The sequence below is a fragment of the Podarcis melisellensis genome, assembly GCF_964234715.1.
Source record: "Podarcis melisellensis genome assembly, chromosome: 8".
Classification (NCBI taxonomy): Eukaryota; Metazoa; Chordata; class Lepidosauria; order Squamata; family Lacertidae; genus Podarcis; species Podarcis melisellensis.
The window spans coordinates 19159478-19180350 of NC_138540.1; the positions used below are offsets into that span (position 1 = coordinate 19159478).

General features: G+C 45.5%; 1 protein-coding gene across 11 annotated transcripts in view; it reads left to right on the forward strand.

The window, feature by feature from the left end:
* The window catches only part of SAMD11 (sterile alpha motif domain containing 11), a 326185-nt gene that overhangs the window by 204954 nt on the left and 100358 nt on the right, over positions 1-20873 (forward strand). For all 11 annotated transcript variants that reach the window (XM_081923525.1, XM_081923528.1, XM_081923522.1 and 8 more), the window contains one exon: positions 10453-10631. In XM_081923525.1, coding sequence (XP_081779651.1) covers positions 10453-10631 — 179 coding nt within the window. The remainder of the gene's footprint in view (positions 1-10452; positions 10632-20873) is intronic.

Here is a 20873-nt window from a genome sequence, read left to right on the forward strand (position 1 = left end):
ATGCTGTCTTTTATCCCACCACCAAAATAATAGCAGGAGCAAGTTCAGAAAGGAGGCTTCTTGGTTCTCTTGTCTAGAAGCTACTGCTCTCTTGACCTCTAGAAATTATCCATCCTGTCTCGAACAGATGTGGATCAAAAGAGTCGAAAGGTGCAAAGAATTTACCATCTGCCTTCAGTGCTCGTTTATTGGCACCTTGAGTAAATGCAAGCAGATTATCTCCGAAGCCCAGGCTTTTCTTTCAGCCGCCTCCCCCCACCCCCAATCCTGCCTTCCTAAGCAATAAGGAATTTTTAGCCGAAGTGGCATCTAGATCCGAAGAGTAATTTAGACCGAAGCCTGATTTGATGGAATAAAATTGTTCAGGGGCTCCCTTGACAAAGCTATTAAGGAAACTTTCTAGTTTCCAAATTACAACACCCACCCCACCCCGGGGAGTAAGGCAATATAGGACCTGGAGAAGGGAAGCGAGGACGTGAGGAGCTTGAATACCGCCAAGGTCAGAAAACTTGGCCAGTTCTGCTTTCCACCCATTCCGCGCCTGCAAATGTTTCTCACAGTTCCTTGGCGACAAGCAGAAGGCCAGGAAGCCAGGAGTAATTCATAAATTCTAGCAAACTCTTAATATGTTCCGGGTTGGGAAGAGTTTAGTTGGAAAGTGGAGCACTGAAAACATTTGTGAGTGGAGATTGTGAGGTCCCAAGGCATGGTAGTGGAGCCCTTTTAGGTCTTCCTGCTGGTACCCACAAAGCCTCTGGGCCACCATCCTGACCCACACTGCTCCATTGGTTGAGAGGGTGGTTGAAAAGTTCACTGAGTTAAAAGAGCAATTTGAAGAGTTACGTACTTCCCCACTTTGTCTGTCAGCTCTGTGTGCTTTCTGAGGCTCAAATCAGTTCTGCTGGACCTGACTTTGCTCTGATCCTTTGAAAAAGCAAGCGTCTGCATGCACTTTCTTTCCCAATGGCCTGTATCTAACTAAAGTCCGACTACAATTTGACCCATTTAAATTTATGGACCTGAGCTGGTCAATCTACTGTCTCTTGGGGGAGGGGGAGAGAATCTCGGGTCTGATTTCAGGGATTGTTTGGGTGGGGTGGGGGGTTGTAGGCAGCTGATGAGTCAGGAGCCAGAACTCATGAAACTCAATCTGTTCCAGACCAAAAAAGAGAGAATACACTTGGCCTCTCCGGTTTTCATGATGGTTTTGGACTCTTCCAGTTTCCAAGTGTCCAGATTCCAACTCGCTGGAGGAAAAAGGATGCCAAAATCAGCTGCTTCTGCTGAAAGAAACTGACGTTTCTTTGAGTTTGGTCGCCCAGGCAGGTTTCTACCCCCTAGGAACACGGGAACCCTCCCAACAGATGTTCTGCCAAAGTAACCGACATGTGGAATTTCCCCATGGTGGAATTTACTGGTATCCTGGGGCGGCAGAAAAGCTCGGTGGTGTTCCAGGTCCTGGGCTAAGGCAAAGCACGGAAGAATCCGGGTGGCTTCAGTTTTACGAGCTGACAGGGCCAATATTTACCTCTTTGCTCTAAACTCTCTGCTCAGTTCAGAAGGCTAAAGCTACAATCCTTCCTGAGGAATAAGCCCTATTGAAACACAGTGAAGCTTGCTTCTAAACACAGAAAAGGGATTGGGCGGCATTAACCGAATTCAAGATTATTTTGAAAAACCAATCCTTGCATGGAGGAGGAGGAATCGATGTTATGTGGAACCTGCAACAAAACGTTGCAGCGTATGGACTGCTGCTGTTCAGGATTCCTGCTGCTCCACTCCATTCCTACACCACCAGGCAGTCAGCAAGCATTCCGTTAATACTGAGCATGTTCAGTTCTCATTGGGCTGCTTCGCGGTTTGCTTCAAGGTTTATTTGTTGTTGTTTGAAAAGAAGTCTTGCATTTATGTAAACTTCAGGGCTCCATCAAGCCTGCCGACACCTCCCTTTTGGGCATGGAGAGTGCTGTTCTGACAACATATGGATTGGTACTCACAGTCTGAACATCCGATGTGGAAGGGAGGATAATTACTTTGTTCTGCCTCCATTGTCAGAGGCAAAATGCCTCTGCATACCAGTTGCTGGAGACCAAAGGAAAGGGAGAGTTCTGGTTGAGCAGAGGTCCTGCTTGCAGGCTTTCTATTGGGGCATCTGATTGGCCACTGTGAGTACAGACGGGATGTTAGACTAGATGGGCCACTGGCCTGATCCAACAGGGCTATTCTTATAGATAATTTATGTTACCTGGATTTTTTTTCCTTTTTAATAAATAGAAAAATGTATTAAAATACATCACTAAAACAGTACAGATAATTGTTAAAGTGACTGGCTAATAACAAAAAGAAACATCTGCAAAGGCCCTTCGGCATAAAAAAAGATGTTCAGGAGACACCTGAAAGCAAAAAGTGAGGATCGCTGTTGAATCTTTGCTTGTATGGGACTGGCAACACTAAAATTCTATGCTCAGACTCATATTAAAGTTTTGTGCCAAGAAAAACCACATTCTGTAACCTGGATAAATTATTTCAGTGGGCCAAGTTTGCACAATCTTTCAAAATTTGCATAATTTATTTTGGTTTCTCATGGGATCAGGAGAGATAGTGAAATGCCACACTCAGTTTCCTGAAAATACCTCTGACTTCTGAGATTTCAGCCGCCGTTGCTAGCGCCCTTTCAAAACATAGCTCCGTAACTAGAAGGGCTAGGAACCTGCTTTAAAGAAATTCAAAGAAGCTGAATTCTTCCCTGCACGTTGTGAATTGGATTCAACTGTCTCCTTTTCTGGTGGCAAAGTCTTCTCTCAGCTGAAGACTTCCAAGCAGGGGGCAGCCTTCTGCTTTAAGGAATCTTGTTCCTTGCTGAGAAGAAAGGTTTCTTAGCCCAATGCTCTGCTACCATGTCTTTGTTTCTTGAAGGACCAGCTTCAGAGCATGACTTCCTGTTGTGCTGAAAAGGGGATCTCCAGGTCTTGATGTGACCTAAGAATCTTCCCTTCTATGAAACATCTGGAGCATTTTCAGAAAGACTGCTTTAAAAATAGGTTCTGAAAAACCAATTTCCCCCCATCTCTGTGTTATATGTTTTCCACAATATATTCTTTTTTGGGGGGGAGTGAGGGGCAGAGAGTTAAAACATCCATCATTGAGACAGGTTAGGTAGGGAAGGAGGTGCGGAGATGGTCTCACGGGAATTAGAGGCAGAAAGTTTGCCATTTCTTTGAGCTTAGTAGCGGTCCAGGATATTTTCCAGTCATGCAGCTGGGTTTGGTCACATCCAGGCCTGTTTGTTAAACACTCATTTTGATTAGTTTGCACAAAGTTTATGAGAAAGTTAGATGATGCTGGCTATTGATTGAGCCTTCATTTTTATTTGATAGCAGAGAGGTTAGACGGTAGTGCCACAAGCAAATGTTATTTCACACTCTTCATTGTGTTTCCCCATCACTTTCCTTATTGCAAGAAGTCACAATGGGGGGGGGGTTAGTGATGGAGGACCAGGTTTTCATGGGCAAGAGCCACAACTCAACTTTAATCACGCAACCTGAATTTGCAGATACACAGTTGAATCTCACTTGAAAATATGAAGTCTTCAGAAGGAATACCAGCAAAGTAACTGCCATTCATTATGGCAGAAATTTTCATGGACTGCAGTCCACATATCAGCTATTGCTGTCAAGTCCATAGCAGAAGGCAGCTAATGCTACAGTGCTTTGTGCTACTAATAGAGATAGGGGAGAAATCTGATTCAGTTTGCATTAAAAGGCAAAACTCCTTTTAACAATCTGAAACAATACAAGAACCTAAGCACAGCCCCCTTTTGAAGTTCACACTTTTCAGAATTTTGCAGAGCAGTTCTCCAGCCGGGTAAAGTGCCCCAGAAATCAGAATGCATATGTTAAGGGAAATTGCTTTGCAATAATATGTACATTAGGCAAAACTGCAATAAAAAATGTGTGTATTGGGAGAAATCCATGCAAATTTTCAGGAGGACTTTAAATAAATAAAAATTGCAAATTGATGGGGACCTGTGGAGAGCTGAACTTAATGAGAAACTGAGAGAAACCAAAACTGAGAAACTGAGAGAAACCAAATCCCTAAGGATTAGACAGAAGTGGGCCCCAGTGTGTTCAGCAGGGCTTAGTCCCTAGAAGACATGTTTAGGATAGCAGAGTACTGTGGAACCTTGGTTCTTGAGCGGCTTAGTTGACAAACAAATCTGCTCCCGAACTCCGAAAACCTGGAAGTAAGTGTTCTGGTTTTCGAAAGTTTTTTGGAAGCCGAACATCCGATGCAGCTTCCACTTGAGTGCATAAGAACCAGAAGAGCCTGAGTGCTGGAACAAGCCACTGGCCCATCTAGTCCCAACGTCCTGTTCTCACAGTGGCCAACCAAATGCCCCGGTGGTAAGCAAGCCCACAAACAGGACCTCACCACAAGATGACTCTCCTTCCCTGTCATTTTGTGGAAGTGTGTGCATGTGGGTGTTCTGCAGATCAAGATGTGCCCTTTGGGCTCTACCTAACTTTCCCCCATTTCTCTCAAGACCTCCTGCCATAAGGGTTGCCTGGCTTCATTTGTGGCTGCACAGTGTGAATTCCTATCCGTATGAGAGATGCACTGCATTAGCAATCGGGCGAGGAACTAGGCCGCTTTTGACAGGTGATGAGGGAAACGCGCTTGGCAGCAAAGCCTGCGGAGAGAGCTTGCCTCTTCTTTTATTCATTTCCTCATTACTTGAGCGTCGGAGCAGAGGACGGCACGGAACCCGAGAAGCTTGTTTTATCAGCGGCCTGGGTTTTAATAGCAAAGCTGGTTAAGCACCAGGAAGTGAGGCGAGGGCTGCCCCAGCCCCTGGATTTGCTATCGAAACAAATCGGCGGCGTTGAGACGCTGGCTTGCGATGTGTAATGAAGGCCTGGGGGAGAGACGGGGGGCTTATTTGGGCACCTGGTGTGACCCTTTTGGTAATTGCAGCTGGCTTTAAAACAGGCGGGGGGTGGGAATCGGGGAAGGACAGAGGGTTCTCTCTGAGGAACTCTTGGTATGGCTTCTTAATAAGAAATTTGTGGGTCTTCCCTTTTCTCCTCCCAGCCGTGGTTTCCAGGCTCCTGAAGGGCAACCAAACCTTCGTGTGTCAGTAACAAGGGAATGAAAACAAGGGAATGAAAACTTTGGGGTGGGGCCTCCTCTCCATATGGAGCTCATTTGACTTCTCTCTCTCTCTGTGGTCTGTGGTGATGGTAGGCAAAAAGCACCTTCGGCCTCCACCCAAGAGGCTCGGTGAGATGACCAGGCAGTGATGGGGGGGGCATCTTTACAGATGGCGAGGGACCCACGAGACGGAGTCTAGCTAGGTAGGAGAAGAACCCAGTCCTTTCTGCATGCCAAGTACATGTTCTGCCACTGAGCTCGAGAGCCAGTGTGGTGTAGTGGTTAAGAGCGGTAGTCTCCTAATCTGGGGAACCGGGTTCGCGTCTCCGCTCCTCCACATGCAGCTGCTGTGTGACCTTGGGCCAGTCACACTTCTCTCAAGTCTCTTAGCCCCACTCACCTCACAGAGTGTTTGTTGTGGGGGAGGAAGGGAAAGGAGAATGTTAGCCGCTTTGAGACTCCTTAAAGGGAGTGAAAGGCGGGATATCAAATCCAAACTACTACTACTACTACTACTACTTCTTCTCCTCCTCCTCCTCCTCCTCCTCCTCCTCCATCATACAATCTCTCCTGCATACGTGTTTGCAGCTGTCTTTATTTATTATTTGCCAGGAAGGCGAAAAGTGTGTTGTTTGGAGCTAAACTACTCAGGAGTTGGCTTCCCTTCTCCACATAAGAGCAGCCTGTGGCTGGATCTGGCCAAAGGCCCATTTAGTACAGTTTCCATAGTGCTAATTTTTTTTTATTTAGTTTCCATAGTGGACACCCAGATGGCTCAAAGAAGCCCACAGGCAACAGCCCTCCTTCACTGCTACTTATATGAACATAATAAGAGACTTACTGGGTCAGGCCAGAGGCTGACCTATTGACCAACAAGGTGCATATGGGGAGCCCGTGAGCAGAACCTGAGCACAAAAGAGCTCTCCTCACCTGCTGGTGCCAGCAACTGACATACTGTCTCTGGCCGGGGAGGAAGAACATAACCAGTGTGACTGGTAGCCACAGTGAAGATGCCCTGTCCTCTGTCAAGACACAATATTTTCTGCCCCCCCCCCCATGTCCAGCTTTTCCCACCACATGACCTCACATAAGCGTCTCTCTCTGGTCTCTCTCACTCTCCCACGTCTCCCCCCCCCCAACCAACACATTGCAAATTCCGCCCTAGCTGAGGCCTCGGCGTCTCTGGGATCAATTAAATGCTCGCCGGGGACCTGCTGGAAGGAATCCTTCCTCGTTTTCTGGCAGCTGTGCTACATCACAACCAGGGCGTTGATACGCTTTGACCTTCCCTCTGAGAACAGGGGTCCTTCCTTTCCTCCTCCCCCTTGTTCTTGTACTTTCCAACCCTCCGTTCTCATCTGGAAGATCCGTCTCGGTTATTTCCTATTCTGCGGAAAAACGTCGTCTTCTCTTTTTATTTTTTAAATGGGCTGGGGAAAATGTGGCTTCATGTGGGAGTTACGATGGAAGGGTTAGTTTGGGTGGGTGGTTTGGGGGTGCTTTTGTCTTAACAACATGGCTAACCTTGACTGGCTCCTCTTTGAGTGGAAATTTTAGCCTCCTTTCCATCTTTGATTTCCGTCTTCTTGGGAGACCCGGAGTGCTCTTCAACGTGGGGATAAAACCAAAGCAATGACATATTATTAAAATGCATATTTAAACTCTAGCTCTCACCAGGGCCAATTAGAGCGAGGAGCAGTGGTCAGGCGGGAGGGCCATTTGCCGGGCCCTCAGGCTCAAAGGAGGCCTCGGATTTAATTGTGTGGCATTTGATAAGTTTCACCAGTTGCCTTTAATGCAGATCAGAGCAGAATATGACACGCGCTCTCAGCTTAGAGCTGCAGATTTAAGCAAATATGAGATGTGATTTGGGGAAAGAGGCAGGCTTGTAGTCATTATTAATCCTAATCAGAGTAGGCCAGTTTAACAGAACTCAGGATAGCTCAGTCGGAAGAACGTGGGGCTCTTTAGCTTAGGGTCATGTGTTTGAGCCCAAGGTTGGGCAAAAGATTCCTACACTGCAGGGGGGTAGGGCTAGATGACGTCTGTCCTCCCTTCCGACTCCACAATTCTATGTAATAAAGGAATGTTACTATCTTAGATTAATTAATTTTAATGGGGAGAATACTGCTGCACTGATGTCCTGCTTTTTGAATGTGTTACTGTGTCTGGCTGGCCAACAGGATGATGGGCTAGATGGACCTTTGGCTCTTCTTATATTGTCATATCAACACATTCAAAAACATAATAAGTCAAGAGGCAGAAGATAAAATTCGGGTCTCTTCCCTGCCCCCCAGCACACAATGATGCACAGTACTCTTATTAGCAAGGGAGGATTATCTCAGGGTTATAAAAGGAGGCCACATCCAGAGGGACTTCCTTTGGGCTGATCCAGTGCTTGTACTGGAAGTGAACAAAGCTAGGACTCTCTTAAAATGCCGTTTTAAATTTTTTTGGAGGCTGTGTATGTCCGGCGGTGGTGATGGTTTTCCCAGGCAGGATGCTGGACTAGCAACTGTGAAATGTTTCAGATGTTTGATATATGCTTCAGTTGCTGTGTTACTCCCCGAGAAGGAAACAAACCCAGAACAAATTAGGACCTTGAATTCAGCCAACTTTTTCCTAGCACCTAATTTTTAGTGACTAGGAAACCTCTTTTCCACTATGGTATCTGTGAGGCTCAGACCAGCGGCAGGTTATTTGCAAGCCTCTTAGCCATTGGCTGAGGTGTTGTGATGACATGGAATGTTTGTGAACATTTCCAGTTGTTCGGGGTGGTGTGCCAGTAATAGAAATTATGCAGTAGGTTATATGAGTGGGACTATGTTTCACATGTTGATGCAAAGTTCTTGGTCACATCTTTGGGTTGCATGCAGCTAAATCCTACTCAGAGTAGATCCATTGAAACGAATGGACCTAAGTTGTGTTAATTTCAGTGGGGTCTACTCTGAAAAGGACTAGCATTGTCTACATTCCATTGTCTTCAGGACTCTTAATACACATTTGGTAATCTGCAAAACATCAGCACTAGTGGTGGTTAAATAAAGTGGACTAGAATCATGCTGAAGTAAACTGCAAGCCTGCCCATTGGCTTGCAGAGCTAGGAATCTAATCTGAGTAGAACTAGCATTGACTACAACCCATTAACATTGATGTGTTAGGTTAATCTGGAGGAATGACTGTGATATTATAGGGTGGCATTCAGCTAAGTTTGACTCCGGGTGGACCTGTTGAAAATAATGGACCCAACTTAATAAAATTTAGTTTCATGCCACTACATTCAGCCAGCAGTAGTGCAACAGGAGCAGTGTGTGTGCGTGTGCACGCCCCGGCCCCGGCCCCAGTGCAAAGAGAAGTTGGGCAAAAAGCCCAACAGTGGGCAAAAGATTCTTGTACAGTGATGCCTTGGGTTACATACGCTTCAGGTTACAAACTCTGCTAACACAGAAATAGTGCTTCAGGTTAAGAACTTTGCTTCAGGATGAGAACAGAAATTGTGCTCCGGCAGCAGCAGGAGGCCCCATTAGCTAAAGTGGTGCTTCAGGTTAAGAACAGTTTCAGGTTAAGAATGGACCTCCGGAACGAATTAAGTACTTAACCCGAGGTACCACTGTAATGCAGGGGTTTGGATTAGATGACCCTCAAGGTCTCTTCCAGCTCTACAATTCTATGAGAACCGATCATTGCTGCTTGAAAGTCCAGTGTAAGTGTGTCTGTAGTCCAAAGCATCTGAGCACCAAGTTGGGGGAGAGGCTGTGTTAGAGTTGCAAATGCAGGCCACTTGACCCATAAGTGTGCACTTGAGCCACCCCCGATTGTGAGCTGGCAGGGCTGTTAAAGGAAGCTTAACAGGACCCCCTATTTCTCTGTGTGTGGGGCTCTGAATAGTTTCCGCGAGGGCTGTTCTCAATCCCCAACACACACCCTCTCTTCCTTCCCCCTTCTCTAGTTAAGTATGATGAGTCCCTGAGCAGCCACTGAGACCAAGTAACTGCTCTTAGGTACCATAATGGCCATTAAATGATTTTTATGAGCTGAGATCGGCACCGTCCCCCTCCTCAGCTTCTGGAGCTGCACTCGAGGCAGTCCCGTGGCAGTTGTGTGTTGGGAATTTGCAGGCCGCTGACTCTTAATTGATGCGATAAATTGTGACTTAGCGGGAAAGAGGTGCACTGCGACATCTAGCTGTGGGGAGGTTAGGCATTGAGCTCTGGGGGTCCCTGGTGAAAGCATCAATTGCTGGAGTAAATGCTCAATATAGGTGCTGTGCTCAGATTTCCAGGAATGGCTTCAATTTAAAAAAACAACCAGGAGTGTCATTTTTGTTAGGGTGCAACTGAATACTTTGTTGCATATTTGGAACCTTCCTGTGTTGGTTGCTGAATACTGTATGTAAAATATGGGGGGGTGGAGGCATTTTTAGAGTGGCAAGTGGGAGGGGTATTTAACCCTTTTGTGCCTGCCACTTTTTTCCTCTGCAGTCTCCCATCCACTGCTGTTTCCTCCCATTTCTCAGGGTTCCCAAGCACCATGGTGCATTAAACTATGGTTTATTAAACCATGGCATAGCATTACAATGAAACCTTGGTCCTCGTACTGCTTAGTTGACAAACAAATCGGCTCCCAAATGCCGAAAACCCAGAAGCAAGTGTTCCGGTTTTTGAACGTTTTTCGGAAGTCGAACAACCGACGCGGCTTCCGCTTTAAGCTCCTGCAGCCAATCGGAAGCCGCGCCTTGGTTTTGGTTTTGGGAGTCGAATGGATTGTGTTCGAGAACCAAGGTTCCACTGTACTTGTGAGCCCTGCAGCTTAGCTGTGGTTTATTAACTGTGCTTAAAGATTACTCATTAATTAAAGCATCTACTTGGTTTACAAAATTTGTTAATGCTAACCACAATTTAGTATTGCATAGGAATCCAGTCTCCTGCCAAACTGGTTAAGGAGCTATCACCACCCAACAGCTATAGAGCTGTGGATAAAGAGCCACAAAAGATTCAGACAAAGGCGCAGCAGCCTTTTCTGGTGCTTTTAATCATTCTGTAATGTAAGAAACGAAGGTCTAATTGATAATCTGCTGTACGCCTCAGCTTTGATGATGGTTTGTTCACACCATTAACATTAACTATAGTTTGCTTTGCATAGGGATTATGGAGGTGTCAACAGAGCCACCCCAGCAGATGACTGACTTTATTTAAAAAACCTCACCCTTCAGCACATCTTGATTGAGTCACCTAATCTGATCTTTTCCTCTTTCTCTCCCCCCTTCCCTTCCTTCGACTCCAAATATCTCCCCTTCCACAGAATCGGGGTCGCCTTGCTGAGAAGAGGACCATCCCCTTGCCTCCTACCAGGACCCCAAAGAAAGAGCTTCCTTCAATTTTCTCACACAGTGACGACAGTGAGGAGAGTGACAAGGTCAACGGTCACCACCCTGATGTCAAGCAAGAGGAGGATTTGCATATTAGTATCATGAAAAGAAGGTAATTTTGTTTATTGTGATTTCCTATCTCACCCCCCACACCCCAAAGCATTGAGTGTGAGTTGATCATTTGTGCTTCTACCTCAGCGGTTGCAAGTTGTGAGACTGCAAAAAGTCTCTGATTGGCTGGCTGCAAAGCCCCTTTGAAAGCCATTGGTTGGCATGCTGTGATGTCATGTAGTGCTCATAAAAATCCCTATGCCCTGAAAGCAAGCCTAGACAGTAAGATTCTGTGATCACACTTCTTGTAGAAGAGTTATGCCGTAAAAAACATATTTGTTGTGCTTTCCCCACTTCCCTGAGTCATAATAGATTCCAGGGGCAGTGGGTTTGATTTTCTTTAGAGGAGAGATCACTGGAGATTTGAATGTCATTTAAAAATATTTGCTTTATTTACAAGTGTACAAGTACAGACAAAGACTCTATTGGAGCAGATATGCTACCCCACATCAAGGGGGTCACAGGTTCAATCCCCAGCATCTCCAGCTAGGGCTGGGAGAAACCCATGTTTGAAATGCTGGAGAGCTTCTGCCAGTCAGTGCCGACAATACTGAGCTAGATGGACCAATGGTCTGATTCAGTATAAAACAACTTCCTATATTCTACACCCCTGGCAATGTAGCTGCCATGGGTAGAGGAGAGGCAATTTTTCCCTCTGGGGAAACAAAGCAATCCCCAAAGAGAGTCCAGACTTTGGATTCCTCTGGGAAAGCATGCATTGTGTAATACCTTGTAACGGAGAGGCAATGAAAATGTATTGCAGCTGTGTCTCATTGCCCTCCACCCCCCAAGTGTATCATTACAGCTATTCTTGATCATCACCACCACCAACCTCTCCCTGCGCTCGCTAATGCACAGAGTTGCTTGGATTCCGAAACAAGCCCTATAAAAACAAAGGAATGGGAGAGCAAAGGCGTGTAATTGCTTTTCTAGTTCTGTGTGTGAGGGGGTTTTATGTGCCTGTTGCTTGCCAGTCACTAAGCCGTTTTCCTCCCACTTTGCCGGGTCGCCAACAGCAGAGGTCTGGGGAGCTGGAGTGGCACAGCATCTCCTCCCCCAAAACCCCCACCCCAACAGAAAAAGAAGCATCTCTGACTTGACACCCTGTTTCTTGTGGCCATTGTTGTGGATGCAGTTTATTAATTCTGCATGTAAAGCTGGGCAATAGGTCTGCGTCCTTCCCTATCACGGGTGCGCGATGTGCTATGGAGCCAGGCACAAAGCATCTCCAAATTGTTCATCCTTCCTTTTTAACTACCCATTTAATTCAGCGCCTCTGTTCCAGTAGCCCTGCTTTGTCTTCCTAAGGAGGGAGGCGAATAGTTTGTTAGATGAATACCCAGGGTTTGCAAACCAATAAAATGCTTTTATCTTCAGAATTTTAATTATAGTGATTTGCTTGGGCTCATTGGCGAGAAAATACAGTCAGGAAAGAGAGAAGAGGAGAGAAAGTTTTAACTATTAGTCGTTGGCTTGGTCATCTACTAAAGTGGTTTCCTCTGAGATTTTGCATCCCAGTTTTGTGCATAACGTACACCAGTGGCGCTTGCCTCTCAGTGTACCTGTGATTTCAGCCTCGCTCTGTTTTCATGGAAGGTCTCGAGGCTAGAAAAATCCCCAGTTGACTACGTCCTTGGCTACAGATTTTGCTTCTGAGACCAATGAGTTCAGAATACTTTGCCGTGCACTTTTAAGCCAGTCTTATTCAGCATAGTGCCCTCCAGTTGTTTGGACTCCCAACTCTCATCAACCCCAACCAACCTGGCCAATGGTCCAGGATGCTATAATCTTAGATGTCTATATTTGCTTGCTTGTTTGTTTTCTGTCTGAAGATCTCAGGGCATTTCACAGAATAAAAATACAAGTTAAAACAACACAAATATGCAATAAAAAGAAGAACAAAAGCAAAACAAACTAATAATCCTCCTCTACAGGTTCCCTGCCCTGTGTTAAGCCACGGTTTAGTGTGTCGAGAAGATGTCTGTCTATGTCTCCTGGTTTTTGTCCTCCCTCTCTTCTGCTTTCTTTGCTCCATTGAGAGAGATTGGAGCTTGGAAGCTTTTGCTATCCCTTAACTCGTTCTTTCAATTACACTCTGGCCTATAGGTGACCTGGAATTGCAAGTGAGTGGTCTGCCAGAGGAGGGCTAGCAGCAAGTGGGATTGTTAGAGATAGGAAACTCGCTTCTTCCATGCCCAGCATAGGAATGCAACATTCAATTCTTCTCTTGGTAGCCCCCAATAGATTAGTAAAACCCTTTTTCAGGTTAGTCCAAACTCATCCACCTGACCATGTGTGAGGGAAAGGGAGGAACACAGGAGCCTGAGAGTAGGCCTGGCTCCACTAAACCATGGCTTAATGTGATGTCTGAATATGGCCACTGAGTGTTTTTCAATCTCAGCTCCTTTGCCCCCCTACCCCGCCTACAAAAATAGTGCTGGCCTGCCTTACAGGGTAGGAATGAGGATTATTGAGATCCTCTATACCACATCAAAATAGTAGTACCGTATTTAACAGAGAATGATTTACAAACTGTGAGGTTTGGAATATTAAGGAAGAGGTTATCTCTTGACGCGTGGGGCTAAAGTAATTTATCTGTCTATAGGCTGAAAACTGTTTGCTTCCCTGAGAAGCTAGCCATTCATTGATCTGCTTGTGATGTTAGCATTCCTTACTGCTTGGGGAACGCTGCCGGAATAGAATGTTGACAGACACTGCAGCTTCCGAAGGTGAAGCAAAAGGTCATAATGCCTGATAGGATGAAAATCCTTAGTAGATACAAATGTTCAGGAGGTGGGGGAAGCGACAGAGATGCAGCCTGGGCAGAATAAGCTGAAAAGGAAGAGGGTAGTGGAGCCAAGAGACGCAAAGCTCCGGGGCAAAGTTACTGAAGGAAGAGAGTGAGAAAGAGCTGGCAGGAAGCAAGTAGGCTACTAAGTGAGCACTGGGTCACAAGTCAAAGGGCAGGTGGTGGTATTTCATGTCACGAAGAGTGAGGAACCCTTTTCAGTCCGGGGGCCACATTTCCTCTTATGAGGGCCACATGCTAGTGGTGGGTAGGTCCAGAGTGCGTAGGGCAACAGAGATGACCATTAACCTTTGTACAGCAGCTACAGTCCAGGGTGTATGAGGTGTTCGGGGAGGGGTAGTACCTCTTGTGGGGGGGATGTTGTGCTCCTTCTGGGTTAGTGTGTCTACCTTTGGTCCCCACCCTGCACTCAGCTCTCCCTGTGGCTCCTAGAAGCTGTCGGCATGTGGCAGTGGCCACACCCTGGTAATGGCTTTGAGTGGCCGGCAAAACCAGGTGAGGGTGTCCAATGGATCTCAAACCCTCAGCGAGTTAGGTACTTCCTTGCATGCAAAGACAGGCTTTGGCGAATTGAACAGATGGAGACTAATAAGTTGGTCCAGTGGTCGAGAACACAGTTTCTGCACCCCCTGTAGAGGGAAGCGAGGGGCAGGTGGGGTTTGGGCTACCTTCCCAGGTTGACATCTAGGAGAATGAAAACTCTGATCCTAAACCACCGCTGCCTGGACCCCTGGACTTTGAGCTTCCCCACCCTTGGTTTAAACTAACCAGCTGAGTCACTAATAAAATAAGAAGCTAAGTAAGAAGAGCCCTGTTGGATCGGGCAGGCCAGTAGCCCATCATAAACCAGCATCTTGTTATCTCTTGACAAGAAGATGCCTCTGGCAAACCGGCAGAGGACCCAAAAGCAACAGGACTCTCCTCACTTGTGATTCATCAACTGGCATCCCACAATTATTTGGTGTCCCCTATAGTTTCTCTGCCTCTGGCTTGCGTTAAGTGGACCAACATTTTGTATCCTATGTGTATGTGTGTTTGAACGCCTAAGATCTTCACTCTAGCCCACAGAATAGGAATCTGATGGAACGGTCTTCAGCGACTAGCAGCCACTTGTGGAGAAATCTACCTTTCGGTTCAGGCCCCTGCAGCTGACGTCAAGTGCCCCTACCAGCAAGAAGAAGCGCAACCAAAACACGTCTTTTAAAACTGGCAAAAAGTCCTTTTGGCTTGTGGCTGGTGGGGAATGCTCTTTTAAATCAGCAGTCTCACGGGTTGAACAGGCAAAACAGCTCCGGGGGTAGCTGGGATATTTTATTGGTGTCCCGCCAATGTGCTGGGAGTTGTCCGTACAGCCCGCAGTAAATTCGAAGAAGAGAGGGGGAGAGGGTTGAGAAGAGAGACTACGGATTGGAACAAGGGAGGTGTGGAAAGATTGATGGATGAGGTTAAGGGAGGGTCAGATATACGTTTTTAGAATTCCCCTCATTTCGCTGCTGTTATTTTGACTGATGGGCTGAGTGTCTCTGTGGTTTAGCGGTGGGGGGGGACTTTCTGTCCGCCCCCCCATCCTCCCCCGTTCCGCTGCTTCCCCCCTTCCCCTGCCCCCATTTCCTTTCCCCTTTGCCTCCAGTGAACCGGGTCACCGCGCCGTTCTTACCCAGACTTCCATCTTCTAATAGCAAAATTGCCAGCCTCCGTGAAGGCTTTAATGGTTTGGGGCTGTCAGTCTGTCAGCCGCATCCCTGGTGCTCTTAAGTGGAAATCTATTTCTGACATCCCTGAAGGCTGCTGCTCTTTGCCTCTCTAATTGATTGGAGTTCAAACCAAAGCAGCCCCCATTCTCCCCCCCCCACCCCCCATTCTGCATCCCTGCTCCCCCACCCTCCTTACATGTTTCTGGCACTTGTGGGACGCAGCTGTGTGCAAAGGGGGCAGGGAGTGGGTCAGGTCTGTGGCTCCCATCTTCTCTGGCAACCTTCGTAAGTAGGAATCTCTACTGAGAATTATGCTCAACTAAATCCTCCTCGGAGCAGACCCATTTAAATTTATGTACCTACATTCAGTCATATTTATTACCATCCAAAGGGTCTACTCCCAAGTAGGTCTAGCATTGGATACAGCTCAGTATCTCCAGCCAAACTTGTTCTTTTGAAGCTTTTATGGGACCATCTACCCACTGGTGTATGTGTGTGTTTGTTGCAAGTCATCATGGTAGTGTATGTTACGTAGATTTGTGTTTTATATTTTAAACGCGCCCCACAATCCTTGGATGAAGGGTGTATAGAAATTTAATTTAAAAAGATGATGATGATGATAAAAGACTCGTAAGATGCCCAGGTCTGGGATTTATCTTCCATTGACAGAAGGGCCTGCCCTACAATTGATCAGTCAATCAGTTTATTTAGTGTTTTTGTGCCCTGCATTTCAGCAACAAAAAAGGGTCCCAGAGCAGCTTACATACAACAAGTTAAGCAAGACAAGTCCCTGCCTGCAGGCTTACAATCTAAAAAAATCACTAAAGGTAAGAGGGATAGGGAGGGAAGAGGAAAAAAGCAAACTTGGGCACTAAAAGTAGTAGTTCTATTAGGTAGACAATCTGCCCCCTTTTGCAAAACTAAAATGTATATTATGCAAAATTCCATACAACAGTATTAGGAATTTGCATTAAAATACTGATGAGTTTTCAGGGCAAAAAGCCCAGAATCAAGTTTAAGATATTAACAGATGCAAAGGAAAGAGGGGGCTTTGCCCTGCCAGACTTAAGGTTGTACTATGAAGCCACAGCTTTCTGCTGGCTAAAAGATTGGCTACTTCTTGAGGACACTGATGTGCTAGATCTGGAAGGTTATAACAATGCTTTTGGTTGGCATGCATATTTGTGGTATGATAAAGTTAAGATTAACAAGGCCTTTAAGAACCATATTGTCAGAAAAGCAGTGTTTAATGTCTGGACAAAATATAAAGACTTACTGGAAAATAAAACACCAAGGTGGCTTTCACCTTTGGAAGCTAAGGCCCGAAAAGGAACCAATATGGAAGCCTACTGGCCAAAATATTGGGAACTGTTAGAAAAAGACGGAGATAATTGGAAATTGCAGAGTATGGAGAAAATGAAGGATAAAGTGCGAGACTGGTTACACTACGCTCAGATTAAGGAAATTTTTTAAAGTGACAAAAAGTTAGGATTCCAGGTGGAGAAATCGAAGTTGGAAACAGAACTGCTAGAACCTAAGACTAAGGTACTTTCAAGAATGTATAACTTGCTGTTGAAATGGAATACACAAGACGAAATGGTTAAGTCGGCTATGATAAAATGGGCACAGGACATTGGGCATAATATTATGTTTGAGGACTGGGAAAGGTTGTGGACCACTGGGCTGAATTTTACTGCATGTAATGCTTTGAAAGAAAATGTAATGAAAATGATATACAGATGGTACATGACCCCAGTTAAACTTGCCAAAATATACCATTCGTCAGACAACAAATGCTGGAAATGTAAGGAAAATGAAGGAACATTCTACCACCTCTGGTGGACTTGCCCTAAGGTGAAGGCCTTCTGGGAAATGATATATAATGAGTTGAAAAAGGTATTTAAGTATACCTTCACCAAGAAACCAGAGGCCTTCCTCCTGGGCATTGTCGACCAGAAGGTGCTAAAGAAAGATAGAACATTTTTCATGTATGCGACAACAGCAGCAAGGATATTACTCGCTAAGAATTGGAAAACTCAAGATCTACCCACACTGGAAGAATGGCAGATGCAACTGATGGACTATATGCAACTGGCGGAGATGACTGGCAGAATCCGAGACCTGGGAGAAGAAAGGATGGAAGAAGATTGGAAGAAATTTAAGACTTACTTACAAAAATATTGTGATTTAATGGAATGTTAAGAAGGATGCTTGGTTATAAATAATTGGCCATCACTAAAATAGATCAGGAATTGATGATAAGAGAGATTAAGAGAAACAAATTTGCAGGAGAACTACTTTATTGTAATTAAATAAGCGGTCACAAAATTTGGAAATAAGATGATAATTTGCTTGACAAAAATTTATTAATGATGTAAATGGGAGCGGGAGGCGTGAGGAAGCTCAAGGATGATATGAAATTTTGTTAAAACAAAGCAATACTGTTTATTATTATTGGATTTTTTTCCCTGTAAAAATCTTAATAAATATTTATAAAAAAAAAAAATACTGATGAGTTTTCATGGGGCCTTCAAAAACAACAAAACACTGTAGACTGATGTAGAAGTGTGGAGAACTAAATTTAAGACTGGAAAAATGAGAAATCAAGAGGAATCAAAGTTGGTGTGTTCACCCATCCCTATGTATAGAGTGGTCTCACTCACTGGATCATCACCTTGCTGTGGTGAGTGGGCTTGCATGTTCCTATGACCCTTGCCTTTACCAAAGGTGTCATAGACTTTGAAGACACTCAAACTCAGGATGAAAGGGAGAAACATGCTAAGAGGAAGGCACGTTTGGCAAACCCTCCCCTTTATCAATGCCCCCACTGTGGAAGGATGTGTGGATCCAGAACTGGCCTCCACAGTCACTTACGGACTCACTGTTAAGACCGTGTTCATGGAAGACAGTCCTACTCTGCTACAAGTGATTGCTAAAGAAGTAGTAGTATAGAGAGGTGCTGTTGTTGGGACAGTGGGAAGGAGAAATCTCTAGGCCTGTTTGTACCACCATTCAAGGGCCCAGCTTCCTAGGTGCGGCTCTGGTTGGGCTTTTGCCACTGCGTTCCCTGCCAGTGATGCTGTTCCTCAGCCTAGCCCTTCGGTGTTCTCCTGACATTTCCTCCTCCAGCACAGCTGCTTGCTGCCGCCGCCGCTTCATAGTAATGACTGTCACCCTAATAAATAAAATACATTTAAGATCCGTCTGGGAAACGAGCGCTGGATTTGATCCAGAGTGCCAGGAAGCGGCAGTGGGTCTAATGAGGACTTAGATTTGATAGTGAGCGGAAATGGCTACTTTATTGTGCTGTGGAACTGGCAGGCAGCACAGAGGGAGGGGAGGCTGAGTGTGTGCTGGGAGAAATGCCTTCCTAAAAGGGAGCCAGGTAGAGCACCTGCTTTGTATGGAGAAGGTTCCACGTCATAGCTGGCAACGTTTCCCTTTTTTAAAGGGAAATCCCCTTATTCCGAATAGGATTCCTTGCAAGAAAAGGGAAAAGTTGACAGCTATGTTCCAGGTTCAATAACCAGCATCTCCAGGTAGGGCTGAGAAAGGCTCCCTGCCTGAAATGCTGGATAGCCACTGCCAGTCAGTGTATAGACAGTATTGAGCTAAAGGGACATTTTTTTCTGAGTTTGTATAAGGCAAGCCCCAGAGAGCAAAAGCACCTAGGTATGTGTTAGGGATGGTGGAGTAATGAGAACCTCTCCATATTCGCACTCTGTGAAATAATATGCGAGCTGACACTCGGCTATCCAACAAATATTACACACAGAAACTATCTACAAGGGTGTAAAATTGCATATATGGGTGAAAATGCTGGCATAAGTTGCGGTCTTTTTCCTGAGGCTTGTGCTCCAGCTAAATCCCACTTAGAGCAGACCTACAGTGGACCTACATCATGTCCATTAGCTTCCAATAGGTCTACTCTTGAGTAGAGCTAGCATTGCATACAACCCAATATCTCCGTAGTAGACCTGTTGAAGTTAGTGGACACGACCAACTTGTGTGCATTAATTTTGATGAATTTATTCTGATGAAAACTTAGCTGGCTATAAACACAGATCTTCTGCCTTTCTTATCTGCTTGTTAAACTCCTTTTCTTTTCTTTTTGCATACCTGCTGAAAAGCACAGGTTTCAGTGAGTCATCTAAACTTTCCCAGAGGCACTCTGTCTATTTATGCAGATTTGCATCTTGGGCCTTTAAGAACCTAACAACATCTTGGCCTGTTAGATTTCTGAATGTGTCAGATTATATCTATATATTTTATGTACTATCAGTCAATCTGTCTGTCTGTTAACAGTAGGAATGTTGACTAGCCATCCTTCCACATACAACTGATTTGTTTTAGGAAATAATAACAACTTATTTTAGTTCCCACCATTCACTCGATCTGGTCTCAGCGTGGGTAAAGTAAAGGTAAAAGGACCACTGACCGTTAGGTCCAGTAGCAGAAAACTGGGGTTGTAGTGCTCATCTCACTTTACTAGCCGAGGGAGCCGGCATACAGCTTCCGGGTCATGGGAAACGCCGTTTACCTTCCCGCCAGAGCGGTACCTATTTATCTACTTGCACTTTGTGCTTTCAAACTGCTAAGTTGGCAGGAGCTGGGACCGAGCAACGGGAGCTCACTCCGTTGTAGGGATTTGAACCGCTGACCTTCTGAACTTGCCCTAGGCTCTGTGGTTTAGCCCACAGCGCCACCCTTCAGAGTGGGTTACAGCACTTTAAAATGCAACACTTGGGGTCTAGAAGTCTGTCTTACACTGAGCCAGGCCACTGAATTTTCTAGCTCAGTTTTGTTTATACTGCCTGGCATTGGCTCTCTAGGGTTTCAGACATGGGTCTCTCCTTGCCCTACCTGGAGATGCTGAGGATTGAAACTGTGACCTTCTGCATGCAAAGCAGATGATCTGCCCCAGAGCTACATCTGCTCCCTTGAGAAGCTGCCAGGAAGATCCATTATGCTCCTGTACAATCAAACAAGAAGGCTACCTCAAACTCATGGAAACTTATGAGAGACCTATGGGATTGAGGACCCAAATTACTATTGTGTCTGTTTTTTTGGTTTTCTTAGCAAATGACAGGTTGTCTGTTGTAACTTTGTCAATAGGAGGAACAATTAGTCACTTTTGTATTGGCTTATAGTTCATGTTTATTTATTGATACGCATATTTCTTACATGTTTTTTAATTATTTAAAAAATAAAAGAAGAAGAAGCTGCCTTGTACGGAGTTGGAGCATTGGTCCTTTTGGCTCCGTATTGTTTGCACTGACTGACAGTGGCTCTCCAGACAGATGTACCTGGAGATGCCAGGGACTGAACCCGGGATCTTCTAATGCGGTATACTGCCTCAGAAGATGGTTTGGCAACTTCAGATAGTGTAGAATCGGACGGCCAGGTTGCTCACTGGAGCAAGATGATTTGAGCATATAATGCTGATCCTGGCCTGACTGCATTGGTTGCCAATTAGTCTCCGGCCCCAATTCAAAGTGCTGATTTTGACCTATAAAGCTTTAAATGGCTCAGGACCACAATACTTCAAAGGCCACTTATCCGCAGATGAACCAATCTGAACCTTGCAATCATCATCTGAGGCCCTCCTTCGTGTGCCTCCTCCACGAGAGGGTGGCACCACAAGAATGCGCCTTTTCCACAGTGGCACCCTGCTTGTGGAATGTTCTCCCCAGGGAGGTTCAGCTGGCAACTTAATTATACACCTTTAGGCGCCAGACAG